Source organism: Numenius arquata, chromosome W (genome assembly GCF_964106895.1).
Source record: "Numenius arquata chromosome W, bNumArq3.hap1.1, whole genome shotgun sequence".
NCBI classification, from domain to species: Eukaryota; Metazoa; Chordata; class Aves; order Charadriiformes; family Scolopacidae; genus Numenius; species Numenius arquata.
Window position 1 is genome coordinate 11,930,837 of NC_133615.1, and position 26,607 is coordinate 11,957,443.

The following is a 26,607-nucleotide window of genomic DNA, read 5'->3' on the forward strand; positions in this document are numbered from 1 at the left end:
TCCACTGGCTTTATGTACGTTTGCGTACCGCTCCCAAAGAGCGAAGAGTTTGCTTCCTACAAGAGGCAGGAGACTGCTAAGCGGTTCCAGCGTCACGCTTCAAATGACTGGCCAAATCACCGTCTATCTATAGAACGCTGCTAACAGACTGAAACACTCCACATACTTACACTCCGGGGAGACACCGTTTTAACTTGCAGAACTATTTCCCCTCAGTAAGACGCGCACAAGACAGAGATGATATCCCCATGATAAATCTTTATTTGTGCAACTGCTGCTCACAGCTTTTATTACCTTCCACAGACACACGTCACAAAAAATTCGACATCAACAGTGGCTAGATCGACGGGCAACAGGCGAGATCCATTCAGCGGCGATTTGTACACGTGCAGCAACTCTTGCGGTGCACAAATCTTAGCCAGGCGGCCAGCCCAACTGACGGCCACCCAGAATACGTAGATGTACGCGACACACAGGCTGCCCACCCTCGGGCCCTTCATCCACAACCATCCGGAATCCATTGGCCAGGCCCAGGTGAGCAGCACGCTTCTTGCCAACAGTCATTAAATGCCCAAGCAGCTGGAGAAGGAAGCACAAAACCATAAATAACTACAATAAAAAGCCACACACAAAGAGGGGAGAGGGCAGGGAGGGAAGGAATGAGAGCAGAGCGCCACCCAGAGAAACCAGTTAGCCAATTCCTAGCAATTCAACCACTGCGCTTCAAATTACTGTCTGTCCGCCTGCAACTGACATTTTCCAAGCAAAGCCACAAAGACCGATTACGCACACTATAGGGGGCAAAAAAAGGGCTATGCAATTGCTTGCAAGCTAGACGGGTAACGGACTACAAAACAGCCACAGAAGCTAAGTTTGTCTCCGGGTTAAAGCCCCCCATTACCTCTTCAGGCAACATAAGCAACTCGGGTGGAAAATAAGCTTCAGGCTGCCTTTTGCGTGGGTTTACAAAGTCTCCGAACTTGACTTTTATAGCTAAAAGTGAAGCACCCAGCACCCCTCAACCAGCTTCGCCCTTCCTCACCCCTGACCTGCCAAGAACCCCAAGCCCTCTTCTCCGTATTAGAAGAACTACTACTACTCTTACTCTAAACCGTGACAATAGGCATCAGACTGCGCTCCAAAACAACACTGCATTTTGCACCACAAGTACGTACCCAGGGGTGAGCATTGCTTTACGTCACTACTTTCAGTCAAAAAAGCTCAACTCCGTTACAAGCTAGAGGCAAAAGATTACAGCGCCAGAAAACCCAAAACAGCCTACCGCGCCCTATCGAGAGGAAAAGGGGGGATGGGAAAGAGTCTAGTAAATGAGGAACTAACGACAGGTACAGTCTAGCGTACAGAAAGCTCCCACAGTACTTACGCATTCACCAGAATCTTCTGCTTCAGATAACCTGATAACTGGCTCCTTAGGCATGACTAGGAGAAGCGTCGGAGCTTGGGGGGAAAGATCACGGAACGCAAGGCACTGGAGGAAGAGTAAACAGTTAAAACGTAATTGGCTTCGGAGAAAGGTAATAACGGCTTAAGCAAATCAATGTGCCCCACTGAACTCCTACAGAAGCAGATTACCAGATCCCCCAAACACAAGCCGAAACGTTGAGTTTTCCTTACGCGACATTAAAGCTATCTGTACAAAAACACGCAACGTATTTACAGAGCCCCCTCCAGAGGTGGGATTCAGCACGCAGGACGACGGGGGCAAGGAGACGGGCCAGTACTTCAGATTAGCGACCTCCAGTATGTTTTAATCTGGGTCGATCGCTTCCTAAGCGGTTTGTCTCTTCGATGTGGTCCACACAGAGGCAGGAGACAAACGGCTTAACCGAACGGGCAAAGAATTTAGCAAAGTGGAACATCAGCGGCCATTCATTTTCCATGGTACAGGGAGCTCGAGCATTGAACAAAAGCATAAGCGCAGGCAGGAAGCCTGCAAGCGCGTAGTACGAGTCTGTCTTCTACATTGCACGTAAACCCTACCTTCAAAAGCAGAAGACATCCCTCACTGCTAGTCTTCGGCACTTGAACAACAAAATTATACGGGGTACTAACTGAAAGTTAACATCGTGTAGGCAAGGGCTGCATTCTTCCCCCCACAGGCCTAAGCGGCTCGCTCGAGTTCCTAGCACGTTGTGGAGCACCAGCATCCGTGAACCTCGCAAGCATGCTGTTATCACCGTCCCACTTCACCACAGAAACAAGATCTGGGAAGCTTTGGCAGCCTGCAGGATGACGGGTTTCTAGATTTTTATATTTACTTTTTTTTTTTTTTTTTGGAGAAAAATAAGAAGAGCTGTAATTCTTTGCTCCAATAATCCCGTTTGGGGGCTCAGCACCAAAGCCTAGCACAGCAGAGCTGCGAAATCTCGATAATGCTACTAGGAGGCGCATCAAGACCCGCATTTCTCCTGCGCGGAACTAACTCATTACGGTCACTACTCGGACGTTCACCGTTTACATACGTGCGCCTGGAATCCCCGAGGAGACTGACTGCGTGCGCTTAATCTAAGGTTTCAAGACTATCGTCCTACACGAGGTAGGACCGCTCCCATCCCTCGGCAGCAAACTTTGCACGACTTGCAGTGCCAAAGGGATATCACGCGGCAAACGTCTGCGGCTGCCACCAAGTGCGTTACCGTCAGAGGCCCTCCTCTACGCACGCGCGCACACGGCACGGCGAGGCTGGGAACCGAGGCGAGCCGGCCAGCTCCAGCAACCCAGTACGCGCCGCGGCAGCCGCGGGGGCACCGAAGAAGCGCGATGTTATAGGGATCGTGCAGTAGAGAGCGCCACAACCCAGAGAGGCCCCGTCCGTCCCCCGTCCCTCCACCCGCCCTGCCGCGCTCCCGGGCACCGCGTCCTCGGCTCAGGGTGCCTGCGAGCGCGGGGGGAGGGGAGGGGAGGGGGGAAGGGAAGAGGAACCGCGCACAGAGCAAAGCCGCGGCTACCTCCTCGTCCTCGTAGGCGACGTTGGCGGGGAAGCGCCTTGCCGATGATCTTTCCGAAGACAGCAGTGGCGCCACCGGGCCAGGCGGCCCGCGCCCCAATAAGCTCGTCAGCCACGACAATGCCCGTTGTCGCCCCCGCGCTTCCTCCGCTCGGCCAGGCCCTCCGCGGCGCCCATTGGGCCGCCAGATCGCCGCCGGCCGACCCCGCGTCTCGATTGGCTGTCTCGTCTGTCGTTTTCGCTTGTTCCCGTCCCCTTGGCGGGTCCGCCCTCGTCGACCCGGTGCTTACCGGGGCTCAGGGAGCTTGCGTGCCCTCGGGGCGCGGAGGGATCCGACCTGGGGGTGGAGGGAGAAGACGTTGGCGAGTCCGCGGAGGGATCCGCGCCGTGTAGTGCTGCGACCCTGTGGGCGGGCAACGAGGTCTCAGAAGAGGCTGTCGTAGCTAGAAGTACTATTGGTTGTTACTTATTACCGCATCAAGTCTACCCCAAACGTGCTTGTGGCTTTTTGGTGCAGTCAAAGGACTGCTTTTGCCAGGGCAGGCCAGGCCTTAACTTTTCAGAACACTCCGCAGAACCAACAGAAGTCGCTCTAAATTGTTCCCTGAAAGCCCCACTTTGATTGCAGACGTTTCTAAGCTGCACGCCTCCTGGGACAAAATAAAATACAAAGCGTGTCTTCAGCACTGGTGGCTTGAGGGCTGGGGGGCAGATCGAGATAGGATTTGCGCTAAGCTGGGTAGGAGGCTCGTAGAAAAACAGGCAGCGCCCCCAAAGCTGCCCAAGGGTGGTCTCTGGTGCCCTGCACCCCCGGGGATAGCGAGCAATTTGATTGGTCTACACAACTGTATCGTAACACACATAACCCCTGCTTTCCTCTGTATCGGGCTCAGGGTATCCTTAGCCTTCTTTGCGGCAAGGGCACGTTGTCGGCTCACGTTCAACTTGGTGTCCGCCAGGAGCCCCCCCCACATCCTTTTCTGCAAAGCTGCTTTCCAGCCAGTCGGCCTCCGGCATCTACTGGTGCATGGGGTTGTTCCTCCCCAGGTGCAGGACTTGCGTGTGTTCAGGTTCCTCGGGTGGTCTCGAACCGGTTCGTTTCCTACGATGGGAGGGACTTTGTTCCCCCAGTCCCTGCCTTGAGGTTCGGGGACTTGAGAGCTGTGGGAACAGTGATTGCCAGTGAAAACGGAGGAGAAAAATCGTTGAGTACCTCGGCCTTCTCCATGTCGGTTGGCGCTAGATCTCCTGTCTTATTTATCGGAGGGGGGGTGGTGTAGGTTTTCTTTAGTCTTCCTTTTCTGACCAACGCAACTGTAGAAGCCCTTCTGATTCTTCACATCCCTTGCCAAATTCAGCTCCAGCTGTGCCTTACCTTTCCCGATCCCATCCCTACACACCCGGGCAGCATGCCTATATTCTTCCCAGGATGCGTGTCTCTGCTTCCACTGCCTATGCATTTCCTTCTTGCGCTTCAGCTCGACCAGAAGGTCCTTGCTCAGCCGTGCTGGGCTCCTGCCTTCCTTGCCCGATTTCATAGAATCATAGAATCGTCTAGGTTGGCAGGGACCTTGCAGATCATCGAGTCCAACCATTAACCTAACGCTACCCAAACCACCACGCCTACCCGTCTTTTAAATACCCCCAGGGATGGCGATTCAACCGCTTCCCCGGGCAGCCTGTTCCAATGTTTGGTAACCCTTTCTGCGAGGGAAATTTTCCTAATATCCGTCCTAAACCTGCCCTGGCGCAACTGGAGGCCGTTTCCTCTTGTCCTATCGCTTGTTGCTTGGGAGAAGAGACCAACCCCTGCCTCGCTACAGCCTCCTTGCAGGTAGTTGTAGAGGGCGATAAGGTCTCCCCTCAGCCTCCTTTTCTCCAGGCTAAACAACCCCAGTTCCCTCAGCCCCTCCTCATAAGACTTGTGCTCTAGACTCCTCACCAGCTTGGTTGCCCTTCTCTGGACACACTCCGGAATCTCAATGTCTTTCTTGTAGCGAGGGGCCCAAAACTGAACACAGTACTCAAAGTGGGGCCTCACCAGCGCCGAGTACAGCGGGACGATCGCTTCCCTAGTCCTGCTCACCACACTATTCCTGACACAGGCCAGGATGCCGTTGGCCGCCTTGGCCACCTGGGCACGCTGCTGGCTCATATTCAGCCGGCTGTCCACCAACACCCCCAGGTCCTTTTCTGCCGGGCAGCTTTCCGGCCACTCTTCCCCAAGCCTGTAGCATTGCCTGGGGTCGTTGTGACCCAAGTGCAGGACCCGGCACTTGGCCTTGTTGAACCTCATACCGCTGGCCTCGGCCCATCGATCCAGCCTGTCCAGATCCCTCTGTAGAGCCAGCCTACCCTCAAGCAGATCGACGCTCCCGCCCAACTTGGTGTCGGCTGCAAACTTACCGAGGGTGCACTCGATTCCCTCGTCCAGGTCGTTGATAAAGATATTAAACAGAACCGGCCCCAGTACTGAGCCCTGGGGAACACCGCTCGTGACCGGCCGCCAACTGGATTTAACTCCATTCACCACAACTCTTTGGGCCCGGCCATCCAGCCAGTTTTTTTACCCGGCGAGGAGTACGCCCGTCCAAACCATGGGCAGCCAGTTTCTCCAGGAGGATGCTGTGGGAAACGGTGTCAAAGGCTTTACTAAAGTCTAGGTAGACAAATTTCTATTTTCCCATGTCTTACGCATGGGAATCCAGAGCTCTTGTGCTCTAAGAAAAAAACGTGCTTAAAGAGCTGCCAGCTCCCTTCTGCTCCTTCTGCACAGGGGCTTCCAACTCCTCCTGTTTGTCGCCCGTGCTGCGCGCACTGGTATAGAGGCACTTCAGTTGGGCTGTCGACCGCGTCACCTTTTTGGAGGATCAAGCCCCAATTCCTTTGCGGCATTTCTCGGGTGTTCCCCTGTTGGTTCCTAACGCATCAGCAGCCCCTGGCTCTTCCCTGTTGCTCAGAACTCCATCCCCTTCTCCCGCTGAGTCTAGTTTAAAGCCCTCCTTGTAAGTCTGGCCGGCTTGTTGGCAAAGACCCTCTTGCCCTGCTTGGTCAGGTGAATCCCATCAGCTCCCAACAGACCCGGCTTCTCAAAGGTACATCCGTGATCATAGAAGCCAAAACCTTGAGTATGGCAGCAGCTACGCAGCCAGGCAGTCACCTGTTCAATTCGTCTCCTCTTTCCTGGACCCCTTCCTCTGACTGGGAGGATAGAGGAGACCACCACCTGTGCTCCTGATCCTTTCAACATCGCTCCGAGGGACATCACATAGTCTCTTTGGAGGGTTCTAAGTTGCCTCGTCAGACCCTACACGGAATAGTAGGAGCGGATGATAATCTGTAGGGATCACCAGGCTCGGCAGCCTCTCGGTGATGCCACGAATGCGAGCTCCTGGCAGGCAGCAGACTTCTCTAGAGAAATTGTCTGGACGGCAAACGGGTGCTTCGGTGCCTCTCAGTAGGGAATCTCCAATTGCTAATACCTTACGTGCTTTTCTGGTGGCACTGGTTCCCATGCGGGTGGATGGGTCCGCTTTGCGTGGTTGGCTTGGCCAAGTTAACCAAGCTCACACCTACCCCATGACCTCTTTACAGCTGTTCCAGTTCCTCGTCACTTTTATTACCAAGTGAGAAAAAAAATGGAGACTAGAGCCTTTTTCTCACGAGAGCCTCTTATTGCTCAGAAAGAAGGCTTTTTCCCTTGAAATTTCCCCCCCTCAAAGTGACTGGATCCCCAGCTATTTCCCGACTTTCCTATCTCCAAAGCGTCCTGTTCCTAGCCCAGTCACTATCATTCCTTAAACCACCAACCCCCTTCACTTCTACACGGAGGAACCTGCCTTTCAGGCTTTGTGATGGGTTCACCTTGGCCGGCTGCCAGGGGCCCGCCCAGCTGCTCTCTCACTGCCCCTCCTCAACAGGGCAGGGGGAGAAAACAGGATGACAAAGTTCCTTCCTTCAGGAAACATTCACCTGCCGGATCCACGGGCAGCAGGGAAATACCTGCCCCGGGCAGCGCTTTGCCCCTTCTTAGTTAAAAACTGGCTGGAGGGCCGGGCCCAGAGAGTGGTGGTGAATGGAGTTAAATCCAGTTGGCGGCCGGTCACGAGTGGTGTCCCCCAGGGCGCGGTACTGGGACCCGTTCTCTTTAACATCTTTATCAATGATCTGGACGAGGGGATTGAGTGCACCCTCAGTAAGTTCGCAGACGACACTAAGTTGGGTGGCAGTGTCGACCTGCTGGAGGGTAGAAAGGCTTTGCAGAGGGATCCGGACAGGTTGGATCGATGGGCTGAGACCAATGGGATGAGGTTCAACAAGGCGAAGTGCCGGGTCCTCCACTTGGGTCACAACGACCCCAGGCAGCGCTACAGGCTTGGGGAAGAGTGGCTGGAGAGCTGCCCGGCAGAAAAGGACCTGGGGGTGTTGGTGGACAGCCGGCTGAACATGAGCCAGCAGTGTGCCCAGGTGGCCAAGGCGGCCAACAGCATCCTGGCCTGTATCAGGAACAGTGTGGCGAGTAGGACTCGGGAGGTGATCGTCCCCCTGTACTCGGCATTGGTGAGGCCCCACCTCAAGTACTGTGTCCAGTTTTGGGCCCCCTACCACAAAAAAGACATCGAGGTGCTGGAGCGGGTCCAGAGAAGAGCAACAAGGCTGGTGAGGGGTCTGGAGCACAAGTCTTATGAGGAGAGGCTGAGGGAACTAGGGTTATTCAGCCTGGAGAAAAGGAGGCTGAGGGGAGACCTTATTGCTCTCTACAACTACCTGCAAGGAGGGTGTAGAGAGGCGGGGGTCGGTCTCTTCTCCCAAGTCACGGGCGACAGGACTAGAGGAAACGGCCTCAAGTTGCGCGGGGGGAGGTACAGGCTGGATATTAGGAAATTTTTTTTCACTGAAAGGGTTATCAGACATTGGAATGGGCTGCCCAGGGAGGTGGTTGAAGCACCATCCCTGGAAGTGTTCAAAAGACAGGTTGACGTGGTGCTGGGAGACATGGTTTAGTGATGGTGTTGCATTTTGTTGTTTTGTGGGTGTTTATTTTTGTCAGTTAGGTTGATGGTTGGACAAGATGATCTTGAAGGTCCCTTCCAACCTAGAAGATTCTGTGATTCTGTGAAATATGTTTGCACAGGGGCGCCACCAGCTTCGCTGAGCTGCTCGGCTTTGGCCCGCGGCGAGTCCGGTGCCTAGCTGGCTGGAACCAGCTGTGTCCGGCGCAGGGCAGACCCTGGCCTCTTCTCACGGAGGCCACCCCCGCAGGCCGCACCTGGAGCACCGCGTCCAGTTCTTGTCCCCACAATTCAAAAAAAGGTGCAGACAGACTGGAGAGGGTCCCAAGGAGGGCCACGAAGATGATCAAAGGGCTGGAGAACCTCCCCTACCAGGAAACACTGAAGGAGTTGGGTCTTTTCTCCCTTGGAAAAGAGAAGGCTCGGGGAGAGGGGGGGGACGGGGACCTCATCACAGTATTGCAGTACTGAAGGGGTGGCTACAAAGAAGAGGACGGAGGCTTTGCCACAAAAGGTCCGACCAGATGATCTTTCGAGGTCCCTTCCCACCTGGGCTGCTCTAGGATTCTACGATTCTTCGGTGGATCACTGTTCAATAACCCTTTGCTCTCTCGGGTCTGGAGCAAAGCATGGGCAGCGTCGCCTGCGAGGCGAGACATAAATCCCACCGGGCGCCAGAGACTTCCAAAACCTACGGTAATCACCCCATGCCTAGCTGCTTCAAAACTCCCCTGCCCCCAGAAGCGGGAACACCTTCTAGATACCTCGGGGAGTTTACACAGGCGGAACAAGGGATGTTACCTAGCTCAGTCATCCAGTAAGCAAACACTGCACCAGTGCAGTTTCAAGGAAACACCACATGTCAGTTTCCATAAACTGCAGGCAAATCATTTCCATCTCCTCCCTGGGAAGATTAAATAAAGGCAAAGTCCTCGGGTTACTTACACGCCCGTGTCACCAAACTTCACCTGATCGCTTGGGGATATAGAAGAGATGAAGACGCCTTCCAGTGGGCGTCTCGGATGTCTCAGCAACACAGCGTTCAAGGGCAACGAAGGATGGCCCCGCTTTCCCCTGCCCATCTCCCTTTTTTTAATAGCTGTTAAAGAAAGGTGGAGTTTGCCATCTCCCTGCGATGTACTTTTGGTTTGGGTCTGGCTGGGATGGAGGTAACTTTCCCCATAGCAGCCCTCATAGTGCTGTGCTTTGTAGTTGTAGCTAGGAGGGTGTTGATAGCGCACCAAGGTTTTGGCTACTTGTCCTGGGTTGAGAGACACAGGACTATCTTTTCTTCTAATGCTGGGGAAAATTACACTTTTAGAAGACTCTAGTGTCTGAATTTGTGAAAATATTTACTTTATAGCCAGCCAGGCTCTGTGGGATTCAAGGCTAGTGTTTTCGAGCCTTGCCAGGTGCAGGGACAAGGAGGAGCAAGGCCTGGGCATTTGACCCAGGCTGGCCAACAGGAGTATTTCATACCATGAACGTCACATCCAATATAAGTTAGAAAAGTTTGCTGCGTAGCTCGCTCTCTCCCTGATGGCGGCGGTCCAGACAACTCCTTGCCCCGGTGCCGGAGCCCTGAGGCCTTCCCTTCCTCCTGAAGCCATTGCGCTCGCAGTGTCCGATACTTGCTATCCACTGCTGGGAGTGCACCGCTTCCTACTGATATAGATGGCTGAGTATAATTTCTGTATATCTTATATCAGTATCGGGATTAATACTGGTTCTTTAGTATTATTGTTAATTATTTAGTCTTAGCCTATTAAATCTATTTATACTTCAACCCTTGTGTTTTCTTTGTGTTCCCCGATTCCCCTTTCCGGGTGGGGAGGGGTCATCGGGTGATAGAATAATTGTCTAAACGACAATAGGTTGTTATGGGTTCTCTCAAACCATAACACTACTGCTGAGCAGCGCTCCCACAGCATGGAGGCTGTCTCTCCAACCACCCCCACCCCCCCAGTCCAGTAAGCTGGGGGTGGGCAAGAGGTTGGGAGGGGACAGAGCCAGGACAGCTGACCCAAATCGACAAAAAGAGATATTCCACTGTGCTATGGAAGCACCACAGCTGCCATTGGGACCGATTGTTTTCTCCCACCATATCCCTCCTCGGCAGAAAAGGGATATCAACGGGGCCTTATCATCGCACAGCCGTTGATAAAGCGCTCCAACGGGAGTTGGATGCTTCCAACACATTGCACTGTGCCGAAAGCACCCTTGTACGGCATGCCTGTAGCGTCACATACGGTATTTTCTACAGTTGTTGCAGCAGCAGCCTCCACTGGCTTTATGTACGTTTGCGTACCGCTCCCAAAGAGCGAAGAGTTTGCTTCCTACAAGAGGCAGGAGACTGCTAAGCGGTTCCAGCGTCACGCTTCAAATGACTGGCCAAATCACCGTCTATCTATAGAACGCTGCTAACAGACTGAAACACTCCACATACTTACACTCCGGGGAGACACCGTTTTAACTTGCAGAACTATTTCCCCTCAGTAAGACGCGCACAAGACAGAGATGATATCCCCATGCTAAATCTTTATTTGTGCAACTGCTGCTCGCAGCTTTTATTACCTTCCACAGACACACGTCACAAAAAATTCGACATCAACAGTGGCTAGATCGACGGGCAACAGGCGAGATCCATTCAGCGGCGATTTGTACACGTGCAGCAACTCTTGCGGTGCACAAATCTTAGCCAGGCGGCCAGCCCAACTGACGGCCACCCAGAATACGTAGATGTACGCGACACACAGGCTGCCCACCCTCGGGCCCTTCATCCACAACCATCCGGAATCCATTGGCCAGGCCCAGGTGAGCAGCACGCTTCTTGCCAACAGTCATTAAATGCCCAAGCAGCTGGAGAAGGAAGCACAAAACCATAAATAACTACAATAAAAAGCCACACACAAAGAGGGGAGAGGGCAGGGAGGGAAGGAATGAGAGCAGAGCGCCACCCAGAGAAACCAGTTAGCCAATTCCTAGCAATTCAACCACTGCGCTTCAAATTACTGTCTGTCCGCCTGCAACTGACATTTTCCAAGCAAAGCCACAAAGACCGATTACGCACACTATAGGGGGCAAAAAAAGGGCTATGCAATTGCTTGCAAGCTAGACGGGTAACGGACTACAAAACAGCCACAGAAGCTAAGTTTGTCTCCGGGTTAAAGCCCCCCATTACCTCTTCAGGCAACATAAGCAACTCGGGTGGAAAATAAGCTTCAGGCTGCCTTTTGCGTGGGTTTACAAAGTCTCCGAACTTGACTTTTATAGCTAAAAGTGAAGCACCCAGCACCCCTCAACCAGCTTCGCCCTTCCTCACCCCTGACCTGCCAAGAACCCCAAGCCCTCTTCTCCGTATTAGAAGAACTACTACTACTCTTACTCTAAACCGTGACAATAGGCATCAGACTGCGCTCCAAAACAACACTGCATTTTGCACCACAAGTACGTACCCAGGGGTGAGCATTGCTTTACGTCACTACTTTCAGTCAAAAAAGCTCAACTCCGTTACAAGCTAGAGGCAAAAGATTACAGCGCCAGAAAACCCAAAACAGCCTACCGCGCCCTATCGAGAGGAAAAGGGGGGATGGGAAAGAGTCTAGTAAATGAGGAACTAACGACAGGTACAGTCTAGCGTACAGAAAGCTCCCACAGTACTTACACATTCACCAGAATCTTCTGCTTCAGATAACCTGATAACTGGCTCCTTAGGCATGACTAGGAGAAGCGTCGGAGCTTGGGGGGAAAGATCACGGAACGCAAGGCACTGGAGGAAGATCACTGTTCAAGTGATCACTGTTCAATAACCCTTTGCTCTCTCAGGTGTGGAGCAAAGCATTATCAGCATCACCTGCGAGGTGAGACATTGTCATGGTTTGGCCTGAGACGGCAACAAAGAACCACGTGGCAGCCGCTCTCTCAGACATGCCCCCCCCCCCCCCCCAAGCTGTGAGGGGAGAATCAGAAGAAAAAAGGCAAAACTGGTGGGTTGAGACAAAGGCACTTTAGCAGAACAGCAGAAGGAACCATAAAACAACAACAGTAACACTGAGGGAGGAATATACAATCACGGTTATGATGCCACTGCTTGCTGACCGGACCTGGGACCTCCCAGCCTGCTCCTCTGTGGTGACTTCCGTCCCCCTCCCCTAGCCAATTCCGGGCTACCCCCTGGGAAAGGCTCACATGGGATGGAATACCTGTGTCCCTGCTAGATCCTGGGGAGAATTAATGCTGAGTGGGTCTCGGGGCCGAGGAAAGAGCTTTGAGAATTGTAACGGAAATAATTGTGCCATTCCTCTGGGACCGAATCAGTGTGCATATTTTAGGCAAGAGGGACACTGGAAGAGAGAGTGCCCACGCCTTTTGAATAATCAGGAAAGAAAGATCGGAGAAGTCATGGGGTTATGGCAGAGATTGGATTGGACTGAAGGGGACTGGAGGAATTTATTAAAGTTTCCCCAGCCGATCTTCTGGTTCCAGTTAAGCTGGGGAATGAAATAATAGATTTTTTAATTGATAGGGGAGCCACATACTCTGTCGTAACTAGCTGTAAGGAACCCTTGAGTAAAACTAAGACAAGTGTTGTTGGTGCAACAGGGAGAAAGACTTTAAGGCTGTTTTTACAGCCTATGGAGCGTTCAGTTGGAGATACTAAATTATTTCACTAATTCCTCTATATGCCAGAATGCTCCCTCCCCTTGCTTGGACGGGTTTTACTTTGTAAACTGAATGCACAACTAACCTTTTCTGAAGACTCTGTTCAGTTACATATTCCTCCAGAAACCACTTGGAAAGCCCAGATATGTCTGGTAACCAAAAAGGAGCCTAATGAAGAAATGGATATTCCCGAGGAAATATTGAATGCAGTTGTACCCCTGGTGTGGGTATCGAAGATACCCGGACGAGCGAAGAATGTGACTCTGGTAAAAACTGAACTGAAACCAGGAGCTCTTTCCGTAAGAAAAAAAAACAGTATCCCATTAAGTTAGAGGCCTGGAAAGGATTAGAACCTATAATAAGCTCCTTTTTAAAGCATGGACTGTTATGGGAGTGTCAATCAGAATTTAATACTCCAATTTTACCTGTAAAGAAGCCTCATTCTTCAGAATATGGATTGGTACAGGACTTACAAGAAATTAATGTAAGGACAGTAGATGTCCATCCTGTGGTTCCGAATCCATATAACCTCCTTGCTACAATCCCTAACAGTAACACTTATTTTATAGTATTAGATTTAAAGGACGCCTTCTTCTGCGTACCTGTGGATGAACAGAGCCAGACAATCTTTGCCTTTGAGTGGGAAAATCCTACCGTACGGAAGACACAACTCTGCTGGACTGTCCTTCCCCAAGGATTTAAGAACAGCCCCACCTTGTTTGGTAACGTACTAGCCAAAGAGCTAGAACAATGGCAAAATGATCATGATACTGTAACACTGTTACAATATGTAGATGATTTACTGTTTGGTTCTGACCATTATGAGGCATGTTTGGAGGCTACCATCAGTTTGCTTAACTTTCTGGGCCTGGCAGGATATCTAGTTTCTAAGAAGAAAGCTCAGATTGGGAAGGAAAAGGTCCAATACATGGGGTTTGAAATTACCAAAGGACAGAGAGAATTAAGTACAGAGAGAAAAGAGGCAATTTGTAGAATTGCTGTACCTACATCAAAGCAGCAATTAAGAGGGTTTCTGAGGATGGCCGGATGGTGTCATGTATGGATTCCCGATTTTGGACTGATTGCAAAACCACTGTACGATGCTATAAAGGGCCTGGGGGAGTCCTTGAATTGACACCCAAGTGCAGGAAAAGCTTTGATGAAATTAAAAGAAAGCTCATGGAAGCACCTGCTTTGGGACTCCCGAATCTGAGGAAGCCTTTTCAATTATATGTACATGAACAACAAGTGACATTAGGAGTTCTGACAAACATTGGGAAGCTGGAAAAGACCAGTGGGATATTTTTCCAAACAATTAGATGAAGTCTGCTTGTTTAAGAGCTGTAGCAGCTACTGTAACTTTGATTGAAGAATCCTGGAAATTGACCTTAGGTCAACTAATTACTGTGTTTGTGCCTCACACTGTTTCTTCTCTCCTTGAAAATAAAGGGCATCATTGGATCTCCCCAAGCAGGTTAGCTAAATATCAGGCTGTGCTGTTGGAAAAAGATGATGTTACAATCTCAATGACTTCTTGTGGGAGACTGGCTAGCTGAGAAGGGTCTCGTAGACATGGTCCAGCTGGCCGAGCAAGAACTTGAGAAACATCGGATTCAGCCCCCGTAACTGCTGAGCTGGCAAGGACACCCTGTCCTTGACTGTAACTGTTGTATGATAACAGGGAGATTGCAACTGCTCAGGCATGGGAAAAGAGGATGAAAGTAACTGTAAAGAAGGAACTAAGGGCGGGGTTGAAGTTTGGAGGACAGGCCAATCAGAAAGATGTGTTGCAGAATATGTATTAGCTAATTATAACGAAGCATAAAAGACGGCTGTACTATTCAATAAACGAAGCTTGCTGATCACTCATATTGAGTGACCCTGTCTTCCCTCCGTCGCGACAACTTCTACTCAAAACCCTGCCACCCTGCTTCTGATTTCTGAATCTGATTAATCATAGAATCATAGAATATAATGTGTTGGGTTGGAAGGGACCTTTAAAGGTCATCTAGTCCAACCCCACTGCAGTAAGCAGGGACATCTTTAACTAGATCAGATTGCTCAGAGCCTCATCAAGCCTGACCTTGAATGTCTCCAGGGATGGGGCCTCCACCACCTCTCTGGGCAACCTGTTCAAGTGTCTCACTACCATCATTGTAAAGAACTTCTTCCTAATGTCTAATCTAAACCTACCATGCTCTAGTTTAAAACCATTGCCCCTTGTCCTATCGCTACACGCCCTTGCAAACAGTCCCTCCCCAGCTTTCTTGTAGACCCCCTTTAGGTACTAGAAGGTTGCTATAAGGTCTCCCCAGAGCCTTCTCTTCTCCAGGCTGAACAACCCCAACTGTTGCTGTATGGAATGTTGGGAATGCTGTATGGAATATGTCCTTTCCTACAACATTCATGCCCAACTGAATTCAGATTTCAGAGTTTTGATAGGACTGGAAACTCAGGCATTAAATAGCTCCAAATCCAAAGTGCTGAAAGGTGACCCTCCCTGTTCTGCAGCTTGACCTAAATCACACTGAAAACAAGCCCTGTCAGACTAGCCGCAGCTTAAAAATCATTAAGCAGATATTCTTTGAAATGCATTATATGAATTGGAACTTCCTTGAATCTCATTTTAACTACAGAATAAACCACATAAGAACAAAATTACTTTATTCATTTTACCCCATTCTTAAATCAAATTATTTTGAAAAATTATGTTATTTTGCTGTTTCTTTAAAGACTGTTTTGAATACACCTGTGTCGTGGTTTTGGCTGAATTTACCAAAACCAGACCGACAGATGGCCCTTCCCCCCGTCTTTCCCCCCCAAAAGAGAGGAGAGAAAGAGATAAGGAGATTTAGAAGTTTAGAATGAACTAAACTACTTTAATGAAGAATTAATATTAAAATTAAAAAAAAAAAAAGAAGAAAATAATGAAATAGATACAATATATAAAAAAACGTGTCAAGCTCCCAGGATGAGAGTCACATCACCGGCAGGCACTGGGGAAGTCCCAGACTGGACTCAGCGACGAATGGGAACTGGATTCCAGCTCTGGAGTCAGGAACACATAGATCGGGATCAAAGGCAGATGAACAGACAGGGTCCTCTTCAGACATCGGCCATTGAAGAAAGAGAGTTGACCCTTTGATCCCTCAGCTTTTATACTGAGCATGGGGCAGATGGGATGGAATACCCCAGTTGGTCAGGTTTGGGTCACCTGTCCCGTCCGCTCCTCCCCACCGAGGTGACCCCTCTACGTTTTTCCGTTTCTGACCCCCTAAGGGGGCAAATAACGAAATTGGCTGACCTTGGTTGTTATAGCAATAAGTATAAGCAAGGGCCTCCCTGCACACCATTCCTTGGCATGGAGCACAAACATTGGGCTTATCATTCTGAGAACGAGCAGTTTTCTCCACAATATGCCGTTAATTTCAGAGAGTTAGAGGAGGCCTAGCTAGGATGTAAAGTTACAGAACAGAAAATTGGTTCGGTTTTACTTCAAACCGGGACAACCTGAGCTTGCCTATTCCACTGTTCAAAAAATTGTTGCTGACTTTAGACTAAGCATGGGAGTTTTCAGCTGAAAAGGAACTTATCTGAGATACTCAAAAGGAAGATTATAATGAAAGTTGTAAATTGTTCTAGCAGTAGCATATGCAATAATTTCAGTGTAAGATGACATGAAAAGTAATAATAAGATGAGAACTAGCTATCCTTAGAATTATGAAAGACTATTAAGAGATGAAAGATATTTGAGAATTAGAAAATACTAAGGTTTTATTAAAAAATATACTTTATAAAGTCAGTAGCTTCCTTTTGGTATATTTATATCTTTAGTAACCAAATGGATATACCATTTAAAATTTAAAGCTGCGGCTTTAAATTTGAACTAGATCGAGACGGAGAGGGGGCTTCCCGGAGACGCAGAAGCCGAGGGAGAGCGGAGAGACCCGAAACGAGTCGGGAATCTCGCGAGGCAGCCGAGAGGTTGACGTGACTGGGGCGGGCCGGGCGAGCCGCGGCAAATTTAAAAGCGGCTCCAGCCGCAGCAGGGGCAGAGCGCGTGCCGGGCGCGCGTGCGTGAGCGCAAGGGCAGGCGTATCAGCGCGCAGAGCGTGAGGGAAGCAGCCATCAGTGGTCGGTCCCCTCCCGGCGCCAGGCAAGAACATGGCCCCAACACGTGCAAAATGCACCACAAGGAGGAATGTGGGAACTCACACCGAGCTCCTGCAAAAACACGTCTGTGCAGGTCTCCGGCTGCAGTGAATGCCTGAGCCTGGCACTTGTTCCCAAGGGAGCCAGTGACACTGCCTGTGCGCGCTGTGATCAAATAAACTACCTTCTCAGGCAGGTGGTGGAACTGAAGGAAGAGGTAGAAAGACTTAAAAGCATCAGAGACAGTGAAAGTGAAATAGATCGGTGGAGCCGTACCCTGAGGCACAGGCATCGGGCAGAGGCTCTACAGGAGGTGGATGATCTCCCTTCCACCTGTCACCAGGCAGAAGAGAGGGACTTAAGGGACAATGGAGAATGGAGGCGGGTCCCTCCTCGGAGGGGCAAGCAAAACCCCTCCCGGCCCCCCTCACCTTCCCAGTTGCATTTACAAAATAGGTACAGGGCTTTGGAAATCGAGGGCCAGGCATATGAGGATGGAGATGAGGATCTATGCAGTGAGCTGCCCAGAGCCTGCCACCCACCCCCACGCCTTAGGACTTCTGCAACAAAACAAAAAAGGAAGGTAATTGTGGTGGGTGACTCCGTTCTGCGAGGAACAGAAGGCCCCATTTGTAGACCGGATCCATCCCACAGAGAAGTCTGCTGCCTCCCTGGGGCCAGGATTAAGGATATACAGAAAAATCTCCCTACCCTGCTCCGGCCCTCGGATTACTGTTACTAGTATTTCAAGTAGGCAGCGATGAGGTAGCTACCAGTAGTCCAAGGGCACTGAAGAGAGACTTTAGGGCCCTTGGACGGCTGGTTAAAAGATCAGGAGCACAAGTAGTGTTCTCCTCTATCCCACCACTTGCAGGAATTGATGAGAGGATAAACAGGAAGAGCCAGCAGATTAACTCCTGGCTCCGAGGCTGGTGTAACCGGCAGAACTTTGGTTTCTTTGATCATGGGATGATCTACAGGACACCAGGCCTGCTGGCAACTGGTGGGGCAAGCCATACCCAAAGGGGAAGAAGAATACTGGGGCAAGAATTAGCAGGGCTCATTGAAAGGGCTTTAAACTAGGTTCGAAGGGGGATGGGGATGAAACCAGGATTACTAAAGAGGAGCCTGGGAGCAAATTACCAGTGCTGATGGGTAAAAGCACTAGTAAGGTCTTGCGGCCTGTTGTCTCAGTAGAGGTGGGGGATGGTAACCCATGTGGTGTTGACATCAAGGATGGTGATAGGCTGGCAACCACAGAAGGGTCTGGGCATGGTCAGGGGGGTGTTGGGGCTCGGCCCCCCATAAAAGTGGCAGGAAAATTAGCCCAGCTAAAGTGCATCTACACAAATGCACGCAGTATGGGCAAAAAACAGGAGGAGCTGCAGGCCATTGTACATCAGGAAAACTATGATATAGTTGCCATCACAGAAATGTGGTGGGAAGACTTACACAACTGGAGTGCTGCAATCGATGGCTACCAACTCTTCAGAAGGGATAGACAAGGAAGGAGAGGCGGCGGGGTGGCCCTCTATGTTAAAGACACATTTGAATGCCTAGAACTTAATAATGGGAATGACAGTGTAGAGTGTTTATGGGTTAGAATCAAGGGGAAGGTCAACAAGGCGGATATCGTGGTGGGAGTTTATTACAGACCCCCAAACCAGGATGTAGAAATCGATGAAATATTCTATCAGCAACTAGCAGAGCTCTCGCAATCACCCGCCCTTGTTCTCGTGGGGGACTTCAACTTCCCAGATATCTCCTGGGAATACAACACGGCAGAGAGGGAACAATCCAGGAGGTTCCTAGAGTGTGTGGAGGATAACTTCCTCATGCAGCTGGTAAGTGGGCTGACCAGGGGAAGTGCCCTCCTGGACCTCGCTCCTTGTGAACAGGGAAGAACTTGTGGGGGAAGTAAAGGTTGGAGGCTGTCTAGGGCACAGTGATCATGAGATGATTGAGTTCTCTATCCTTGGAGAAACAAGGAGAAGGGTTACCAAAACTGCCACCTTAGACTTCCGGAGGGCAAACTTTGACCTATTCAGAAGACTGCTAGACAAAATCCCTTGGGAGGCTGCCCTGAAGGATACAGGAGTCCAGGAAGGATGGACATACTTCAATAAAGAAGTCTTAAAGGCACAGGAGCAGGCTGTCCCCGTGTGCCGAAAAACAAGTAGGCGAGGAAGGAGACCAGCCTGGCTAAATAGGGACCTTTTGCTGGATCTCAGAAACAAAAGGAGAGTCTACAACCTTTGGAAGAGGGGGCAGGCCTCTCACGAAAACTATAAAGAGGTAGTGAAGCTATGCAGGGAGAAAATTAGGAGAGCCAAAGCGCAGCTAAAGCTCAACCTAGCTACAGCTGTTAAGGATAATAAAAAATGTTTCTATAAATTCATTAACAACAAAAGGATGATTAGGGAAAATCTCCCTCCCTTATTGGATGCAGAGGGAAACATAGTCACAAAGGATGAGGAAAAGGCTGAGGTGCTCAATGCCTACTTTGCGTCAGTCTTTAGCAGTGGAACTAGCTGTTCCCTGGACACCCAGCCTCATGAGCTAGGAGACAGGGAGGGGAAGCAGAATGAGAGCATCACGATTAAAGAGGAAGAGATCAGTGACCTGCTACGCCGTTTGGATGCACACAAGTCTATGGGACCGGGTGGGCTACACCCAAGAGTGCTGAAAGAGTTGGCAGACGTGCTCGCCAAACCGCTTTCCATCATTTACAGGAAGTCATGGCTAACTGGGGAGGTCCCAATGGACTGGAGGGTGGCAAATGTAACACCCATCTACAAGAAAGGCAAAAAGGAGGATCCAGGAAACTATAGACCTGTCAGCCTGACCTTGATACCAGGGAAAGTCATGGAGCAGGTCATCTTGAGTGCCATCACAAACCATATAATGGGCAACCAGGGGATCAGGCCTAGTCAGCATGGGTTTATAGAAGGCAGGTCCTGCCAGACGAACCTGATCTCCTTCTATGACAAGATGACCTGATTATTGGATGAAGGAAAGGCTGTGGATATTATCTACCTAGACTTTCAAAAAGCATTCGACACTGTTCCCCATAGAATTCTAGTGGAAAAACTAGCTGCACATGGCCTGGGCGAGCATATGATCTGCTGGATCAAGCACTGGCTGTCTGGATGGTCCCAAAGAGTGGTGCTCAATGGAGTTAAATCCAGCTGGCGGCTGGTCACAAGTGGTGTTCCCCAGGGCACAGTGTTGGGACCATTTCTGTTTAACATCTTCATTGATGATCTTGATAATGACATAGAGTGTATCACCTGTAAGTTCGCAGATGACACCAAGTTAAGCGGGAGTGTTGATCTGCATGAGGACAGGGAGGCTCTACAGAGAGACCTAGATAGGTTGGGTTGATGGGTGAACCTTAATGGTATGAACTTCAACAAGACCAAGTGCCAGGTCTTGCACTTGGGCCACAACAACCCCATGCATCGGTACAGGCTTGGGGAAGTGTGGCTGGAAAGCTGCCTGGTGGAAAAGGACTTGGGGGTTCTAATTGACAAACGGCTGAATATGAGCCGGCAGTGTGCCCAGGTGGCCAAGAAAGCCAATGGCATCCTGGCTTGTATTAGAAATAGCGTGACCAGCTGAAGTAGGGAGGTGATTGTCCCCCTGTACTCAGCACTGGTGAGGCCACACCTGGAGTACTGTGTCCAGTTTTGGGCACCTCAATACAAGAGAGATATCGAGGTGCTGGAGCAGGTACAGAGGAGGGCAACGAAGCTGGTGAAGGGCCTGGAGCATAAATCGTATGAAGAACGATTGAGGGAGCTGGGACTGTTTAGTTTGAGGAAGAGGAGACTGAGGGGTGACCTCATCACTCTCTATAACTACTTGAAAGGACATTGTAGAGAGGTTGGTGCTGGTCTCTTCTCACAAGCAAATAGCGATAGAACAAGAGGGAATGGCTTCAAGTTGCAACAGGGTAGGTTTAGACTGGACATTAGGAAGAAATTCTTCACAGTAAGAGTGATCAGACACTGGAACAGGCTGCCCAGGGAGGTGGTTGAGTCACCATCCTTGGATGAGTTTAAGAGTTGCTTAGATGTGGTGTTGGGGGATATGGTGTAGGGAAGAACTTTGTAGAGTAGGGAAGATGGTTGGACTCGATGATCCCAAGGATCTTTTCCAACCTGAATGATTCTATGATTCTATGATTCTATATTAGGTATGTATTTCCATATGTCACGCTGTAGGCGATCAGTTTCTGAAAATGGTTCTATATGATTCTGTTCAAATAAATATAAAGTTGTCTTAGGATCCAAGTTAAAAGTTGCCTTTCTTCAGCTTAAAGCTTATTACTGACCTGATACATCCTGTCTAAAAGATATTGAATCTTTGCTTTGCTATAATCTTCCTGCTTTGATAATACCGAGCCACTTCACCCTACATCTGTGACATCAGTGGAATGGTGTTTTCTTCTGTAGCTCCAGATTAACCATCTCACATCGGTTCACTTTTAGTTGACTCATCATCTGTTTTCAGGGTGATTGTCTCCAGGGTCCGTATCTGTTCATCTCACTCTTTTTTCTTCGGCTTTATTTTTTCCCTCTTGTGTTTGAAAATGGATTATGTAAGTCTAAAATATTTTGGAATATAGCCTGTATGAAAATCTATATGCAAAGAAACTATTATTTCAAGGTGTATTACATTTCTGACACACTCATATCAAGGAATGAATTAGAAATTTATCATTGGCAAATTCCAGTGAAGAGCAGTATGTTATCACTGTGAAGGATAAGTATCAGGACCCTTGCTACTTAATAATTTCATTAGCAAAGTTGAGAAGACCTATCAATGAGTCATGATCAATGTGACTCTCACAGTAAGTCAGGATATCTTTATTACTGTGGCTGATTCCTAAATATAGCTGTTGTGTATGGTTTGAATATTTTATTCGGATCCTTGCACTGAATTCCACAAAAGATTATTACAGTGCAAACAACAAACATAACTTGTTAATAATTTATTTCTTTTCTAAAACAAAACAATATATGACAAATGATTCTCCCCGCTGTAAGAAAAGCTTGAAAAAACAGTGGAAAATAAACCTTGTAAAGGGTCTGAATGTATCAGAAGAGTTAGTTTATTGTTAGGTGAGTTTAATTGCAAATAAATTTAAATGATACAACTAGGGGAATAGATTACATCACATGGCTGCCTCTCCATTTCTTCCCATCAAGAAGCAACAGTTTTGAGGTACACTGACTTGTAATAGGAAACTGCACGAGCTGGACATGAAGTTGTAATGCAATACTATTGCAAAAATCAGTAATGCTAATCTTGGGTAAATATGTGTCAGGATCAAATGTAAAATTTGGGAAGAAGTGTTTTTCAGAAATTAAAAGCAACAGCTCATGGCATATTTCAGTTAGTTTTACTTCCCATAAGTCATTAAATATGTTTAGCACAGGTTAGGGAAAATAAAACAGAAGGAAGCATGGGAGAAAGTATATCTGAGGAAGTGTTTGGAGAAGCTAAATGTATATGGATTAGGAAAGAGATATCAAGAACAGACTATAAATAAAGTACACAAGCTGGAAGTTTAAACAAAAGAAGGGAACTCTTCTGGTTTGAAGAGATAGAGGGCAAGGATTAGCAATGGAGAGTTAAAGGGAAACACCTTATGCTGAATATGGATAGAAGTTCCTACATCTAACCTAATGTTCTTGGCTTTACCTGGGTGCTCCCACCTAACAGCTCACAGCAGAACAATTCCTCAGTTTAAGAGCGTCTGAGGAGGGCCTGAAAGATGATGTTCAGTGCTAGATACAGGCCAATGGGCTGCTCTTCAGGCCCAGATGTCATGAAACAAAACCATATACATATCCATGGATTTGTTCCAAAGTGATCCCTTTCATCACTTGCCTACTTACAAAAATTAATTATCTCTGGGGTAAGCGCAGTGGCAAGGAGACTTCCTAGAGCACGCGCATTTGGCGAGTGAAGAGGAGCAGTGACAGGAGAAGCAGGAAGCGTGAGAAAACATGGAAAAACAGCAATTGGTTTTGTGTGAGCTAAAGAAAGGACTATATCATTCCTGCAGAGCTGAGAGGACCCAGTATTTCCCTTTTCTTCCTCTACTGCAGTCACTTGGCCTCAGAGGGTCTTGAACCCATGCAATCATTACACTGGGTAGTCAGTGCTGTTTGAAGGGCAGGAGTAGAGTCAACAAAGGAGGGTCTACAGAGTGTATGGACTGGGTTATAATCAGTTTGCTTGTTTGCTTATAGCAATGGTGGGGTAGTTAATCCTTATATAAGCATTTATGTATTTTAGTTTATATTATTTCTAAAAATACTCTTTTCAGTTAGCTTCTTTTAATGCTTTGGCAACTATATTATTCAGTGTTAAACAGATTAAACTAATTCTTCTCTTGGTTCTGGCAGCAAGGGGTAATTCCTGCTCTCAGCTGTGCTGTTCAAGACCAGTGGCCAAAACTCTGTGATTTTTAATTTGCTCATTTACAAACAAGAAGTAAGGAAGGTATTCTAATTCAGCTTGGATATAAGCCTTGGATGCACAAGCAACCACAACTATGAGGAGTTCCTGTTCCCAAGGCTCTGCCTTCTCTACCTGGGGGTCCCAGAGCTCTCTACTCCCTGCAGAGACTGGGAGTTGACACTGAGCTCTGGCCACATCATCTCATCCTCCAGCCAGGGGTGCAGCAGCCGATTGACACTGCCATCACACCCCTCACAAATGGAAAGGCCACGAACTTTGACACAAAGATGACATTTTATACCTGTTACTTTTGACTGCCCAAATACATATTCTGTATGGCTCAGGTTGTTACTTATGGTTAGCTGAGATCTCTCCAATGTAAGCATGAATGTATTTGTTAGCTTTGAGGGAGACAGAAGAATCATAACAAAAACAGTGGGAGAGTGGGAGGGCAGAAAGAAAGCCCATGCTGGGAGGAATGACTGCTGCCAAATCATCCACCCCATGGCAGTGTGAAACTAGTTGTAAAAACTCAGAGCAGGCCTGTTAAAGCTTTGTGACACAAACCCACTGTAAAGGTAAGTGGTGTTTAAAAATGTTAATGTATATAAATATGAATTCACTATGCACTTTTCCAGAGAATGGCTACGCAGGGTGTATGGTGTACTAAATACACTGTCCCTGTGCTACCTTTGAGAGTATTTTTCATAACTGAAATTATGAAATTCAGCAATGAATGAGACAACAATATGCTATTCTAGACCCACGTGCTGCTACATTAGTAATTAAAAAAAGAAAGGGTATCCAGTTTGCACAAAGCAGAGCAGCCATGACCTCCCTCCCTCACGCACAGGCCAGAGCTGTGAGGGGTCCCAGCAGGCAGTGCTCCCCTCCCGCTGGCTGGCACAAGGGAGCATCTCTTCCTCATGAATGAGAGCTGAGCTTGCTCAGGGTCAGGTCCCCTCAGCTATGTGTAACGTGCTGCTGCTTCATCTTTCCACTTGTATGGGAACAGTTTGTCTGTAACAGCACTGGTGGCTCGTGCACTTTCCCTGCTCCCACAGCTGTATTACTGCAGAGCTTGCAGGTGGGAGCTCTGGGGCACAGTGCAATGAGACAAGACATTCAGCTTGTACTTGCTGGTTTAAATTTATTAGAATTGATTTCACCTTGACATCAGTCTTGCTAGTTTATGCTTCTGTCTTAATTTTCAGGGTGAAAAGGCCTATAATGTAGGACAGGAGTAAGGTAGTACTCCTTCATCCATAAAGCAGTATTCTGGATGAGCTTCTATATTTAATGGGGGCTGTGTACTTGAGCAATTCATGTAGTCTAAATAAGGGAATACTTGAACTTAAGTAAACCTTTGAGAAGCTGTTTTCAGTAGGTTGCATATTTCTGAATGATAGGAGCGATAACTTACCTGAACATCACATCCATAATTCACTGACTAAATTTTATCCCTGTCCAAAAGTTTCTGTCCTTCAGATGAATTACTGAAAAAAATGGAGGAAATGATAGTACATATGCAATCCTAATAACAATTTGGGTTCTGGTTTTGGCTTAGTGGAAACTGTAAAGGGTCACAATATCAAATTGTTTCAAAAACCAGTTGACAAAAATAGCACACGAATACCAGCAGGAGGTTAAACTGCTTTCTCTTTGCAGACAACACTTTAACATGTTATGTATTTTCTCTGAAGGAATTAGAAATTCGAAACAAAGACCTGGAAGGCCAGCTGTCTGATCTAGAGCAATGTCTGGAGAAAAGTCAGAATGAGCAAGAAGCTTTTCGCAATAACTTGAAGACATTTTTAGAAATTCTTGATGGAAAAATATTTGAACTAACAGAGTTACGAGATAACTTGACCAAGTTAGTAGAATGCAGCTAAAGAAAATGGGATTTCTGTGTCAATCAGCTTAAAGATGCACTGTCTCTCTTCATAGGACTGTGTTGGGCTCTGCATCAAAGTTGCACAAAATTAGAAAATGCTCCTCTGAGAGGGCTTGTTTTAAATTTGAGTCATATTTCAATGTAAAATTTAGAACTCAGCTTGTAGCTAGTTGAAGAAAAAAAACAACAAACTTGAATTACAAATTACCTTCTTGTACATTATTGGCCATAGATAACTTGAAAGATAGTAACTGAATGCAATTCTTTTCTAATTATCAGTGATGGAAGAATTAACAGTGTCCCAGGTCACATCCACTTTTTGTGATAGACATAATATAGTTTTTCTGCTGTTTTATTTATTTAAGATATTTAATTGCTGTGTTTTGTGCAAGAACTTAGTGATGACAGCCCTGTATTTTGTTGTTCTTAATTTCTCAGGATACTTTTCACTGTGGAGCAGCAGTGCCGTTATCAATTTATTCTTGCCAGGAGTGAAAGAGAGTTGCATCTTTAATTGAAACAAAGTTGCTATAACTGCTTGTGTAAAGTTCTTCCTTTTGGGGTTTTTCAGTTAGTTGATTGGTTGGGTGGGATTTTTGGTTATATATGTGTATATATATACACACACTGGAAGATACTGTATTTCTTTATGGAGCTTTCTCTGGTGTTCTACGCTATTGTCCAACATAAGGTTTACTTTTTCATATGAATTCCATGTAATTACAGTGAGATACTATTTTCCACTTACCTATATTTTGAAGCCAATGAATGATGGCAGGTGAGTCCCCCAGAATAAAAAAAAAAATCAAAAAAACCCTGAGAATTTTAAATATAAACATTTGACATGCACAGATAACAAAAATAGCCAGTTGTTTGTTTTCTGGCCATGATACATATATGGACTATCTATGTTCAATTAACTGTTAACCTGTTCTGCAGGAGACTTTTTCAGAATGTCACATGAATTTCAGGTTTTGTGAATAATGGCTTATGGGGAGCATTGTTTATTACAGATTGCATTAAGGAAATAGAGCTATTGCAAGGGATTACTCATACAGTGAACTTGTCCAACCAAGAAAGCTGTTTCTAGAAGTTTTGTTGTCATAACAAATTGAAATGGAGACGTTTCCTCCTTTATGGGTCTTCATATCCCATCTTTATTAAAACTACTCCAGGCAATATTCTGAACTGTTAACTAAATGTTTAAAAACAGGAAATCAAATTCAATTAGCCTCAGTGAGTAGGTTTTAAAGCTGTTTTGACGTAATTTTAACAGACTTTGGACAAACATGCATTTCTTTATATAACAGATTTATTTAAAAAAAAAAAACTCTTTGAAAGCTAAGCCAAGTATCATGTGTCTTGCATCAAAGTACATTTTTGCCATAAATTGCTTGTAATGTTGAAGAGGGCTTTTTTAAAACATATGAATGAGTGTCAGACTT

The 26,607-nt window shown here is 47.7% G+C and overlaps 1 protein-coding gene across 1 annotated transcript; it reads right to left on the reverse strand.

Annotated features, from left to right (window-relative positions):
- Positions 1-245: 245 nt before the first annotated feature.
- On the reverse strand, positions 246-4,196 carry LOC141476775 (adenosine 5'-monophosphoramidase HINT1-like). Its single transcript, XM_074165577.1, is given in 6 exon segments — positions 246-579; positions 1,385-1,489; positions 2,970-2,999; positions 3,001-3,223; positions 3,259-3,371; positions 4,182-4,196. Coding segments are annotated over 6 exon segments (651 nt in total). The 3' UTR covers positions 246-414.
- Positions 4,197-26,607: the final 22,411 nt, after the last annotated feature.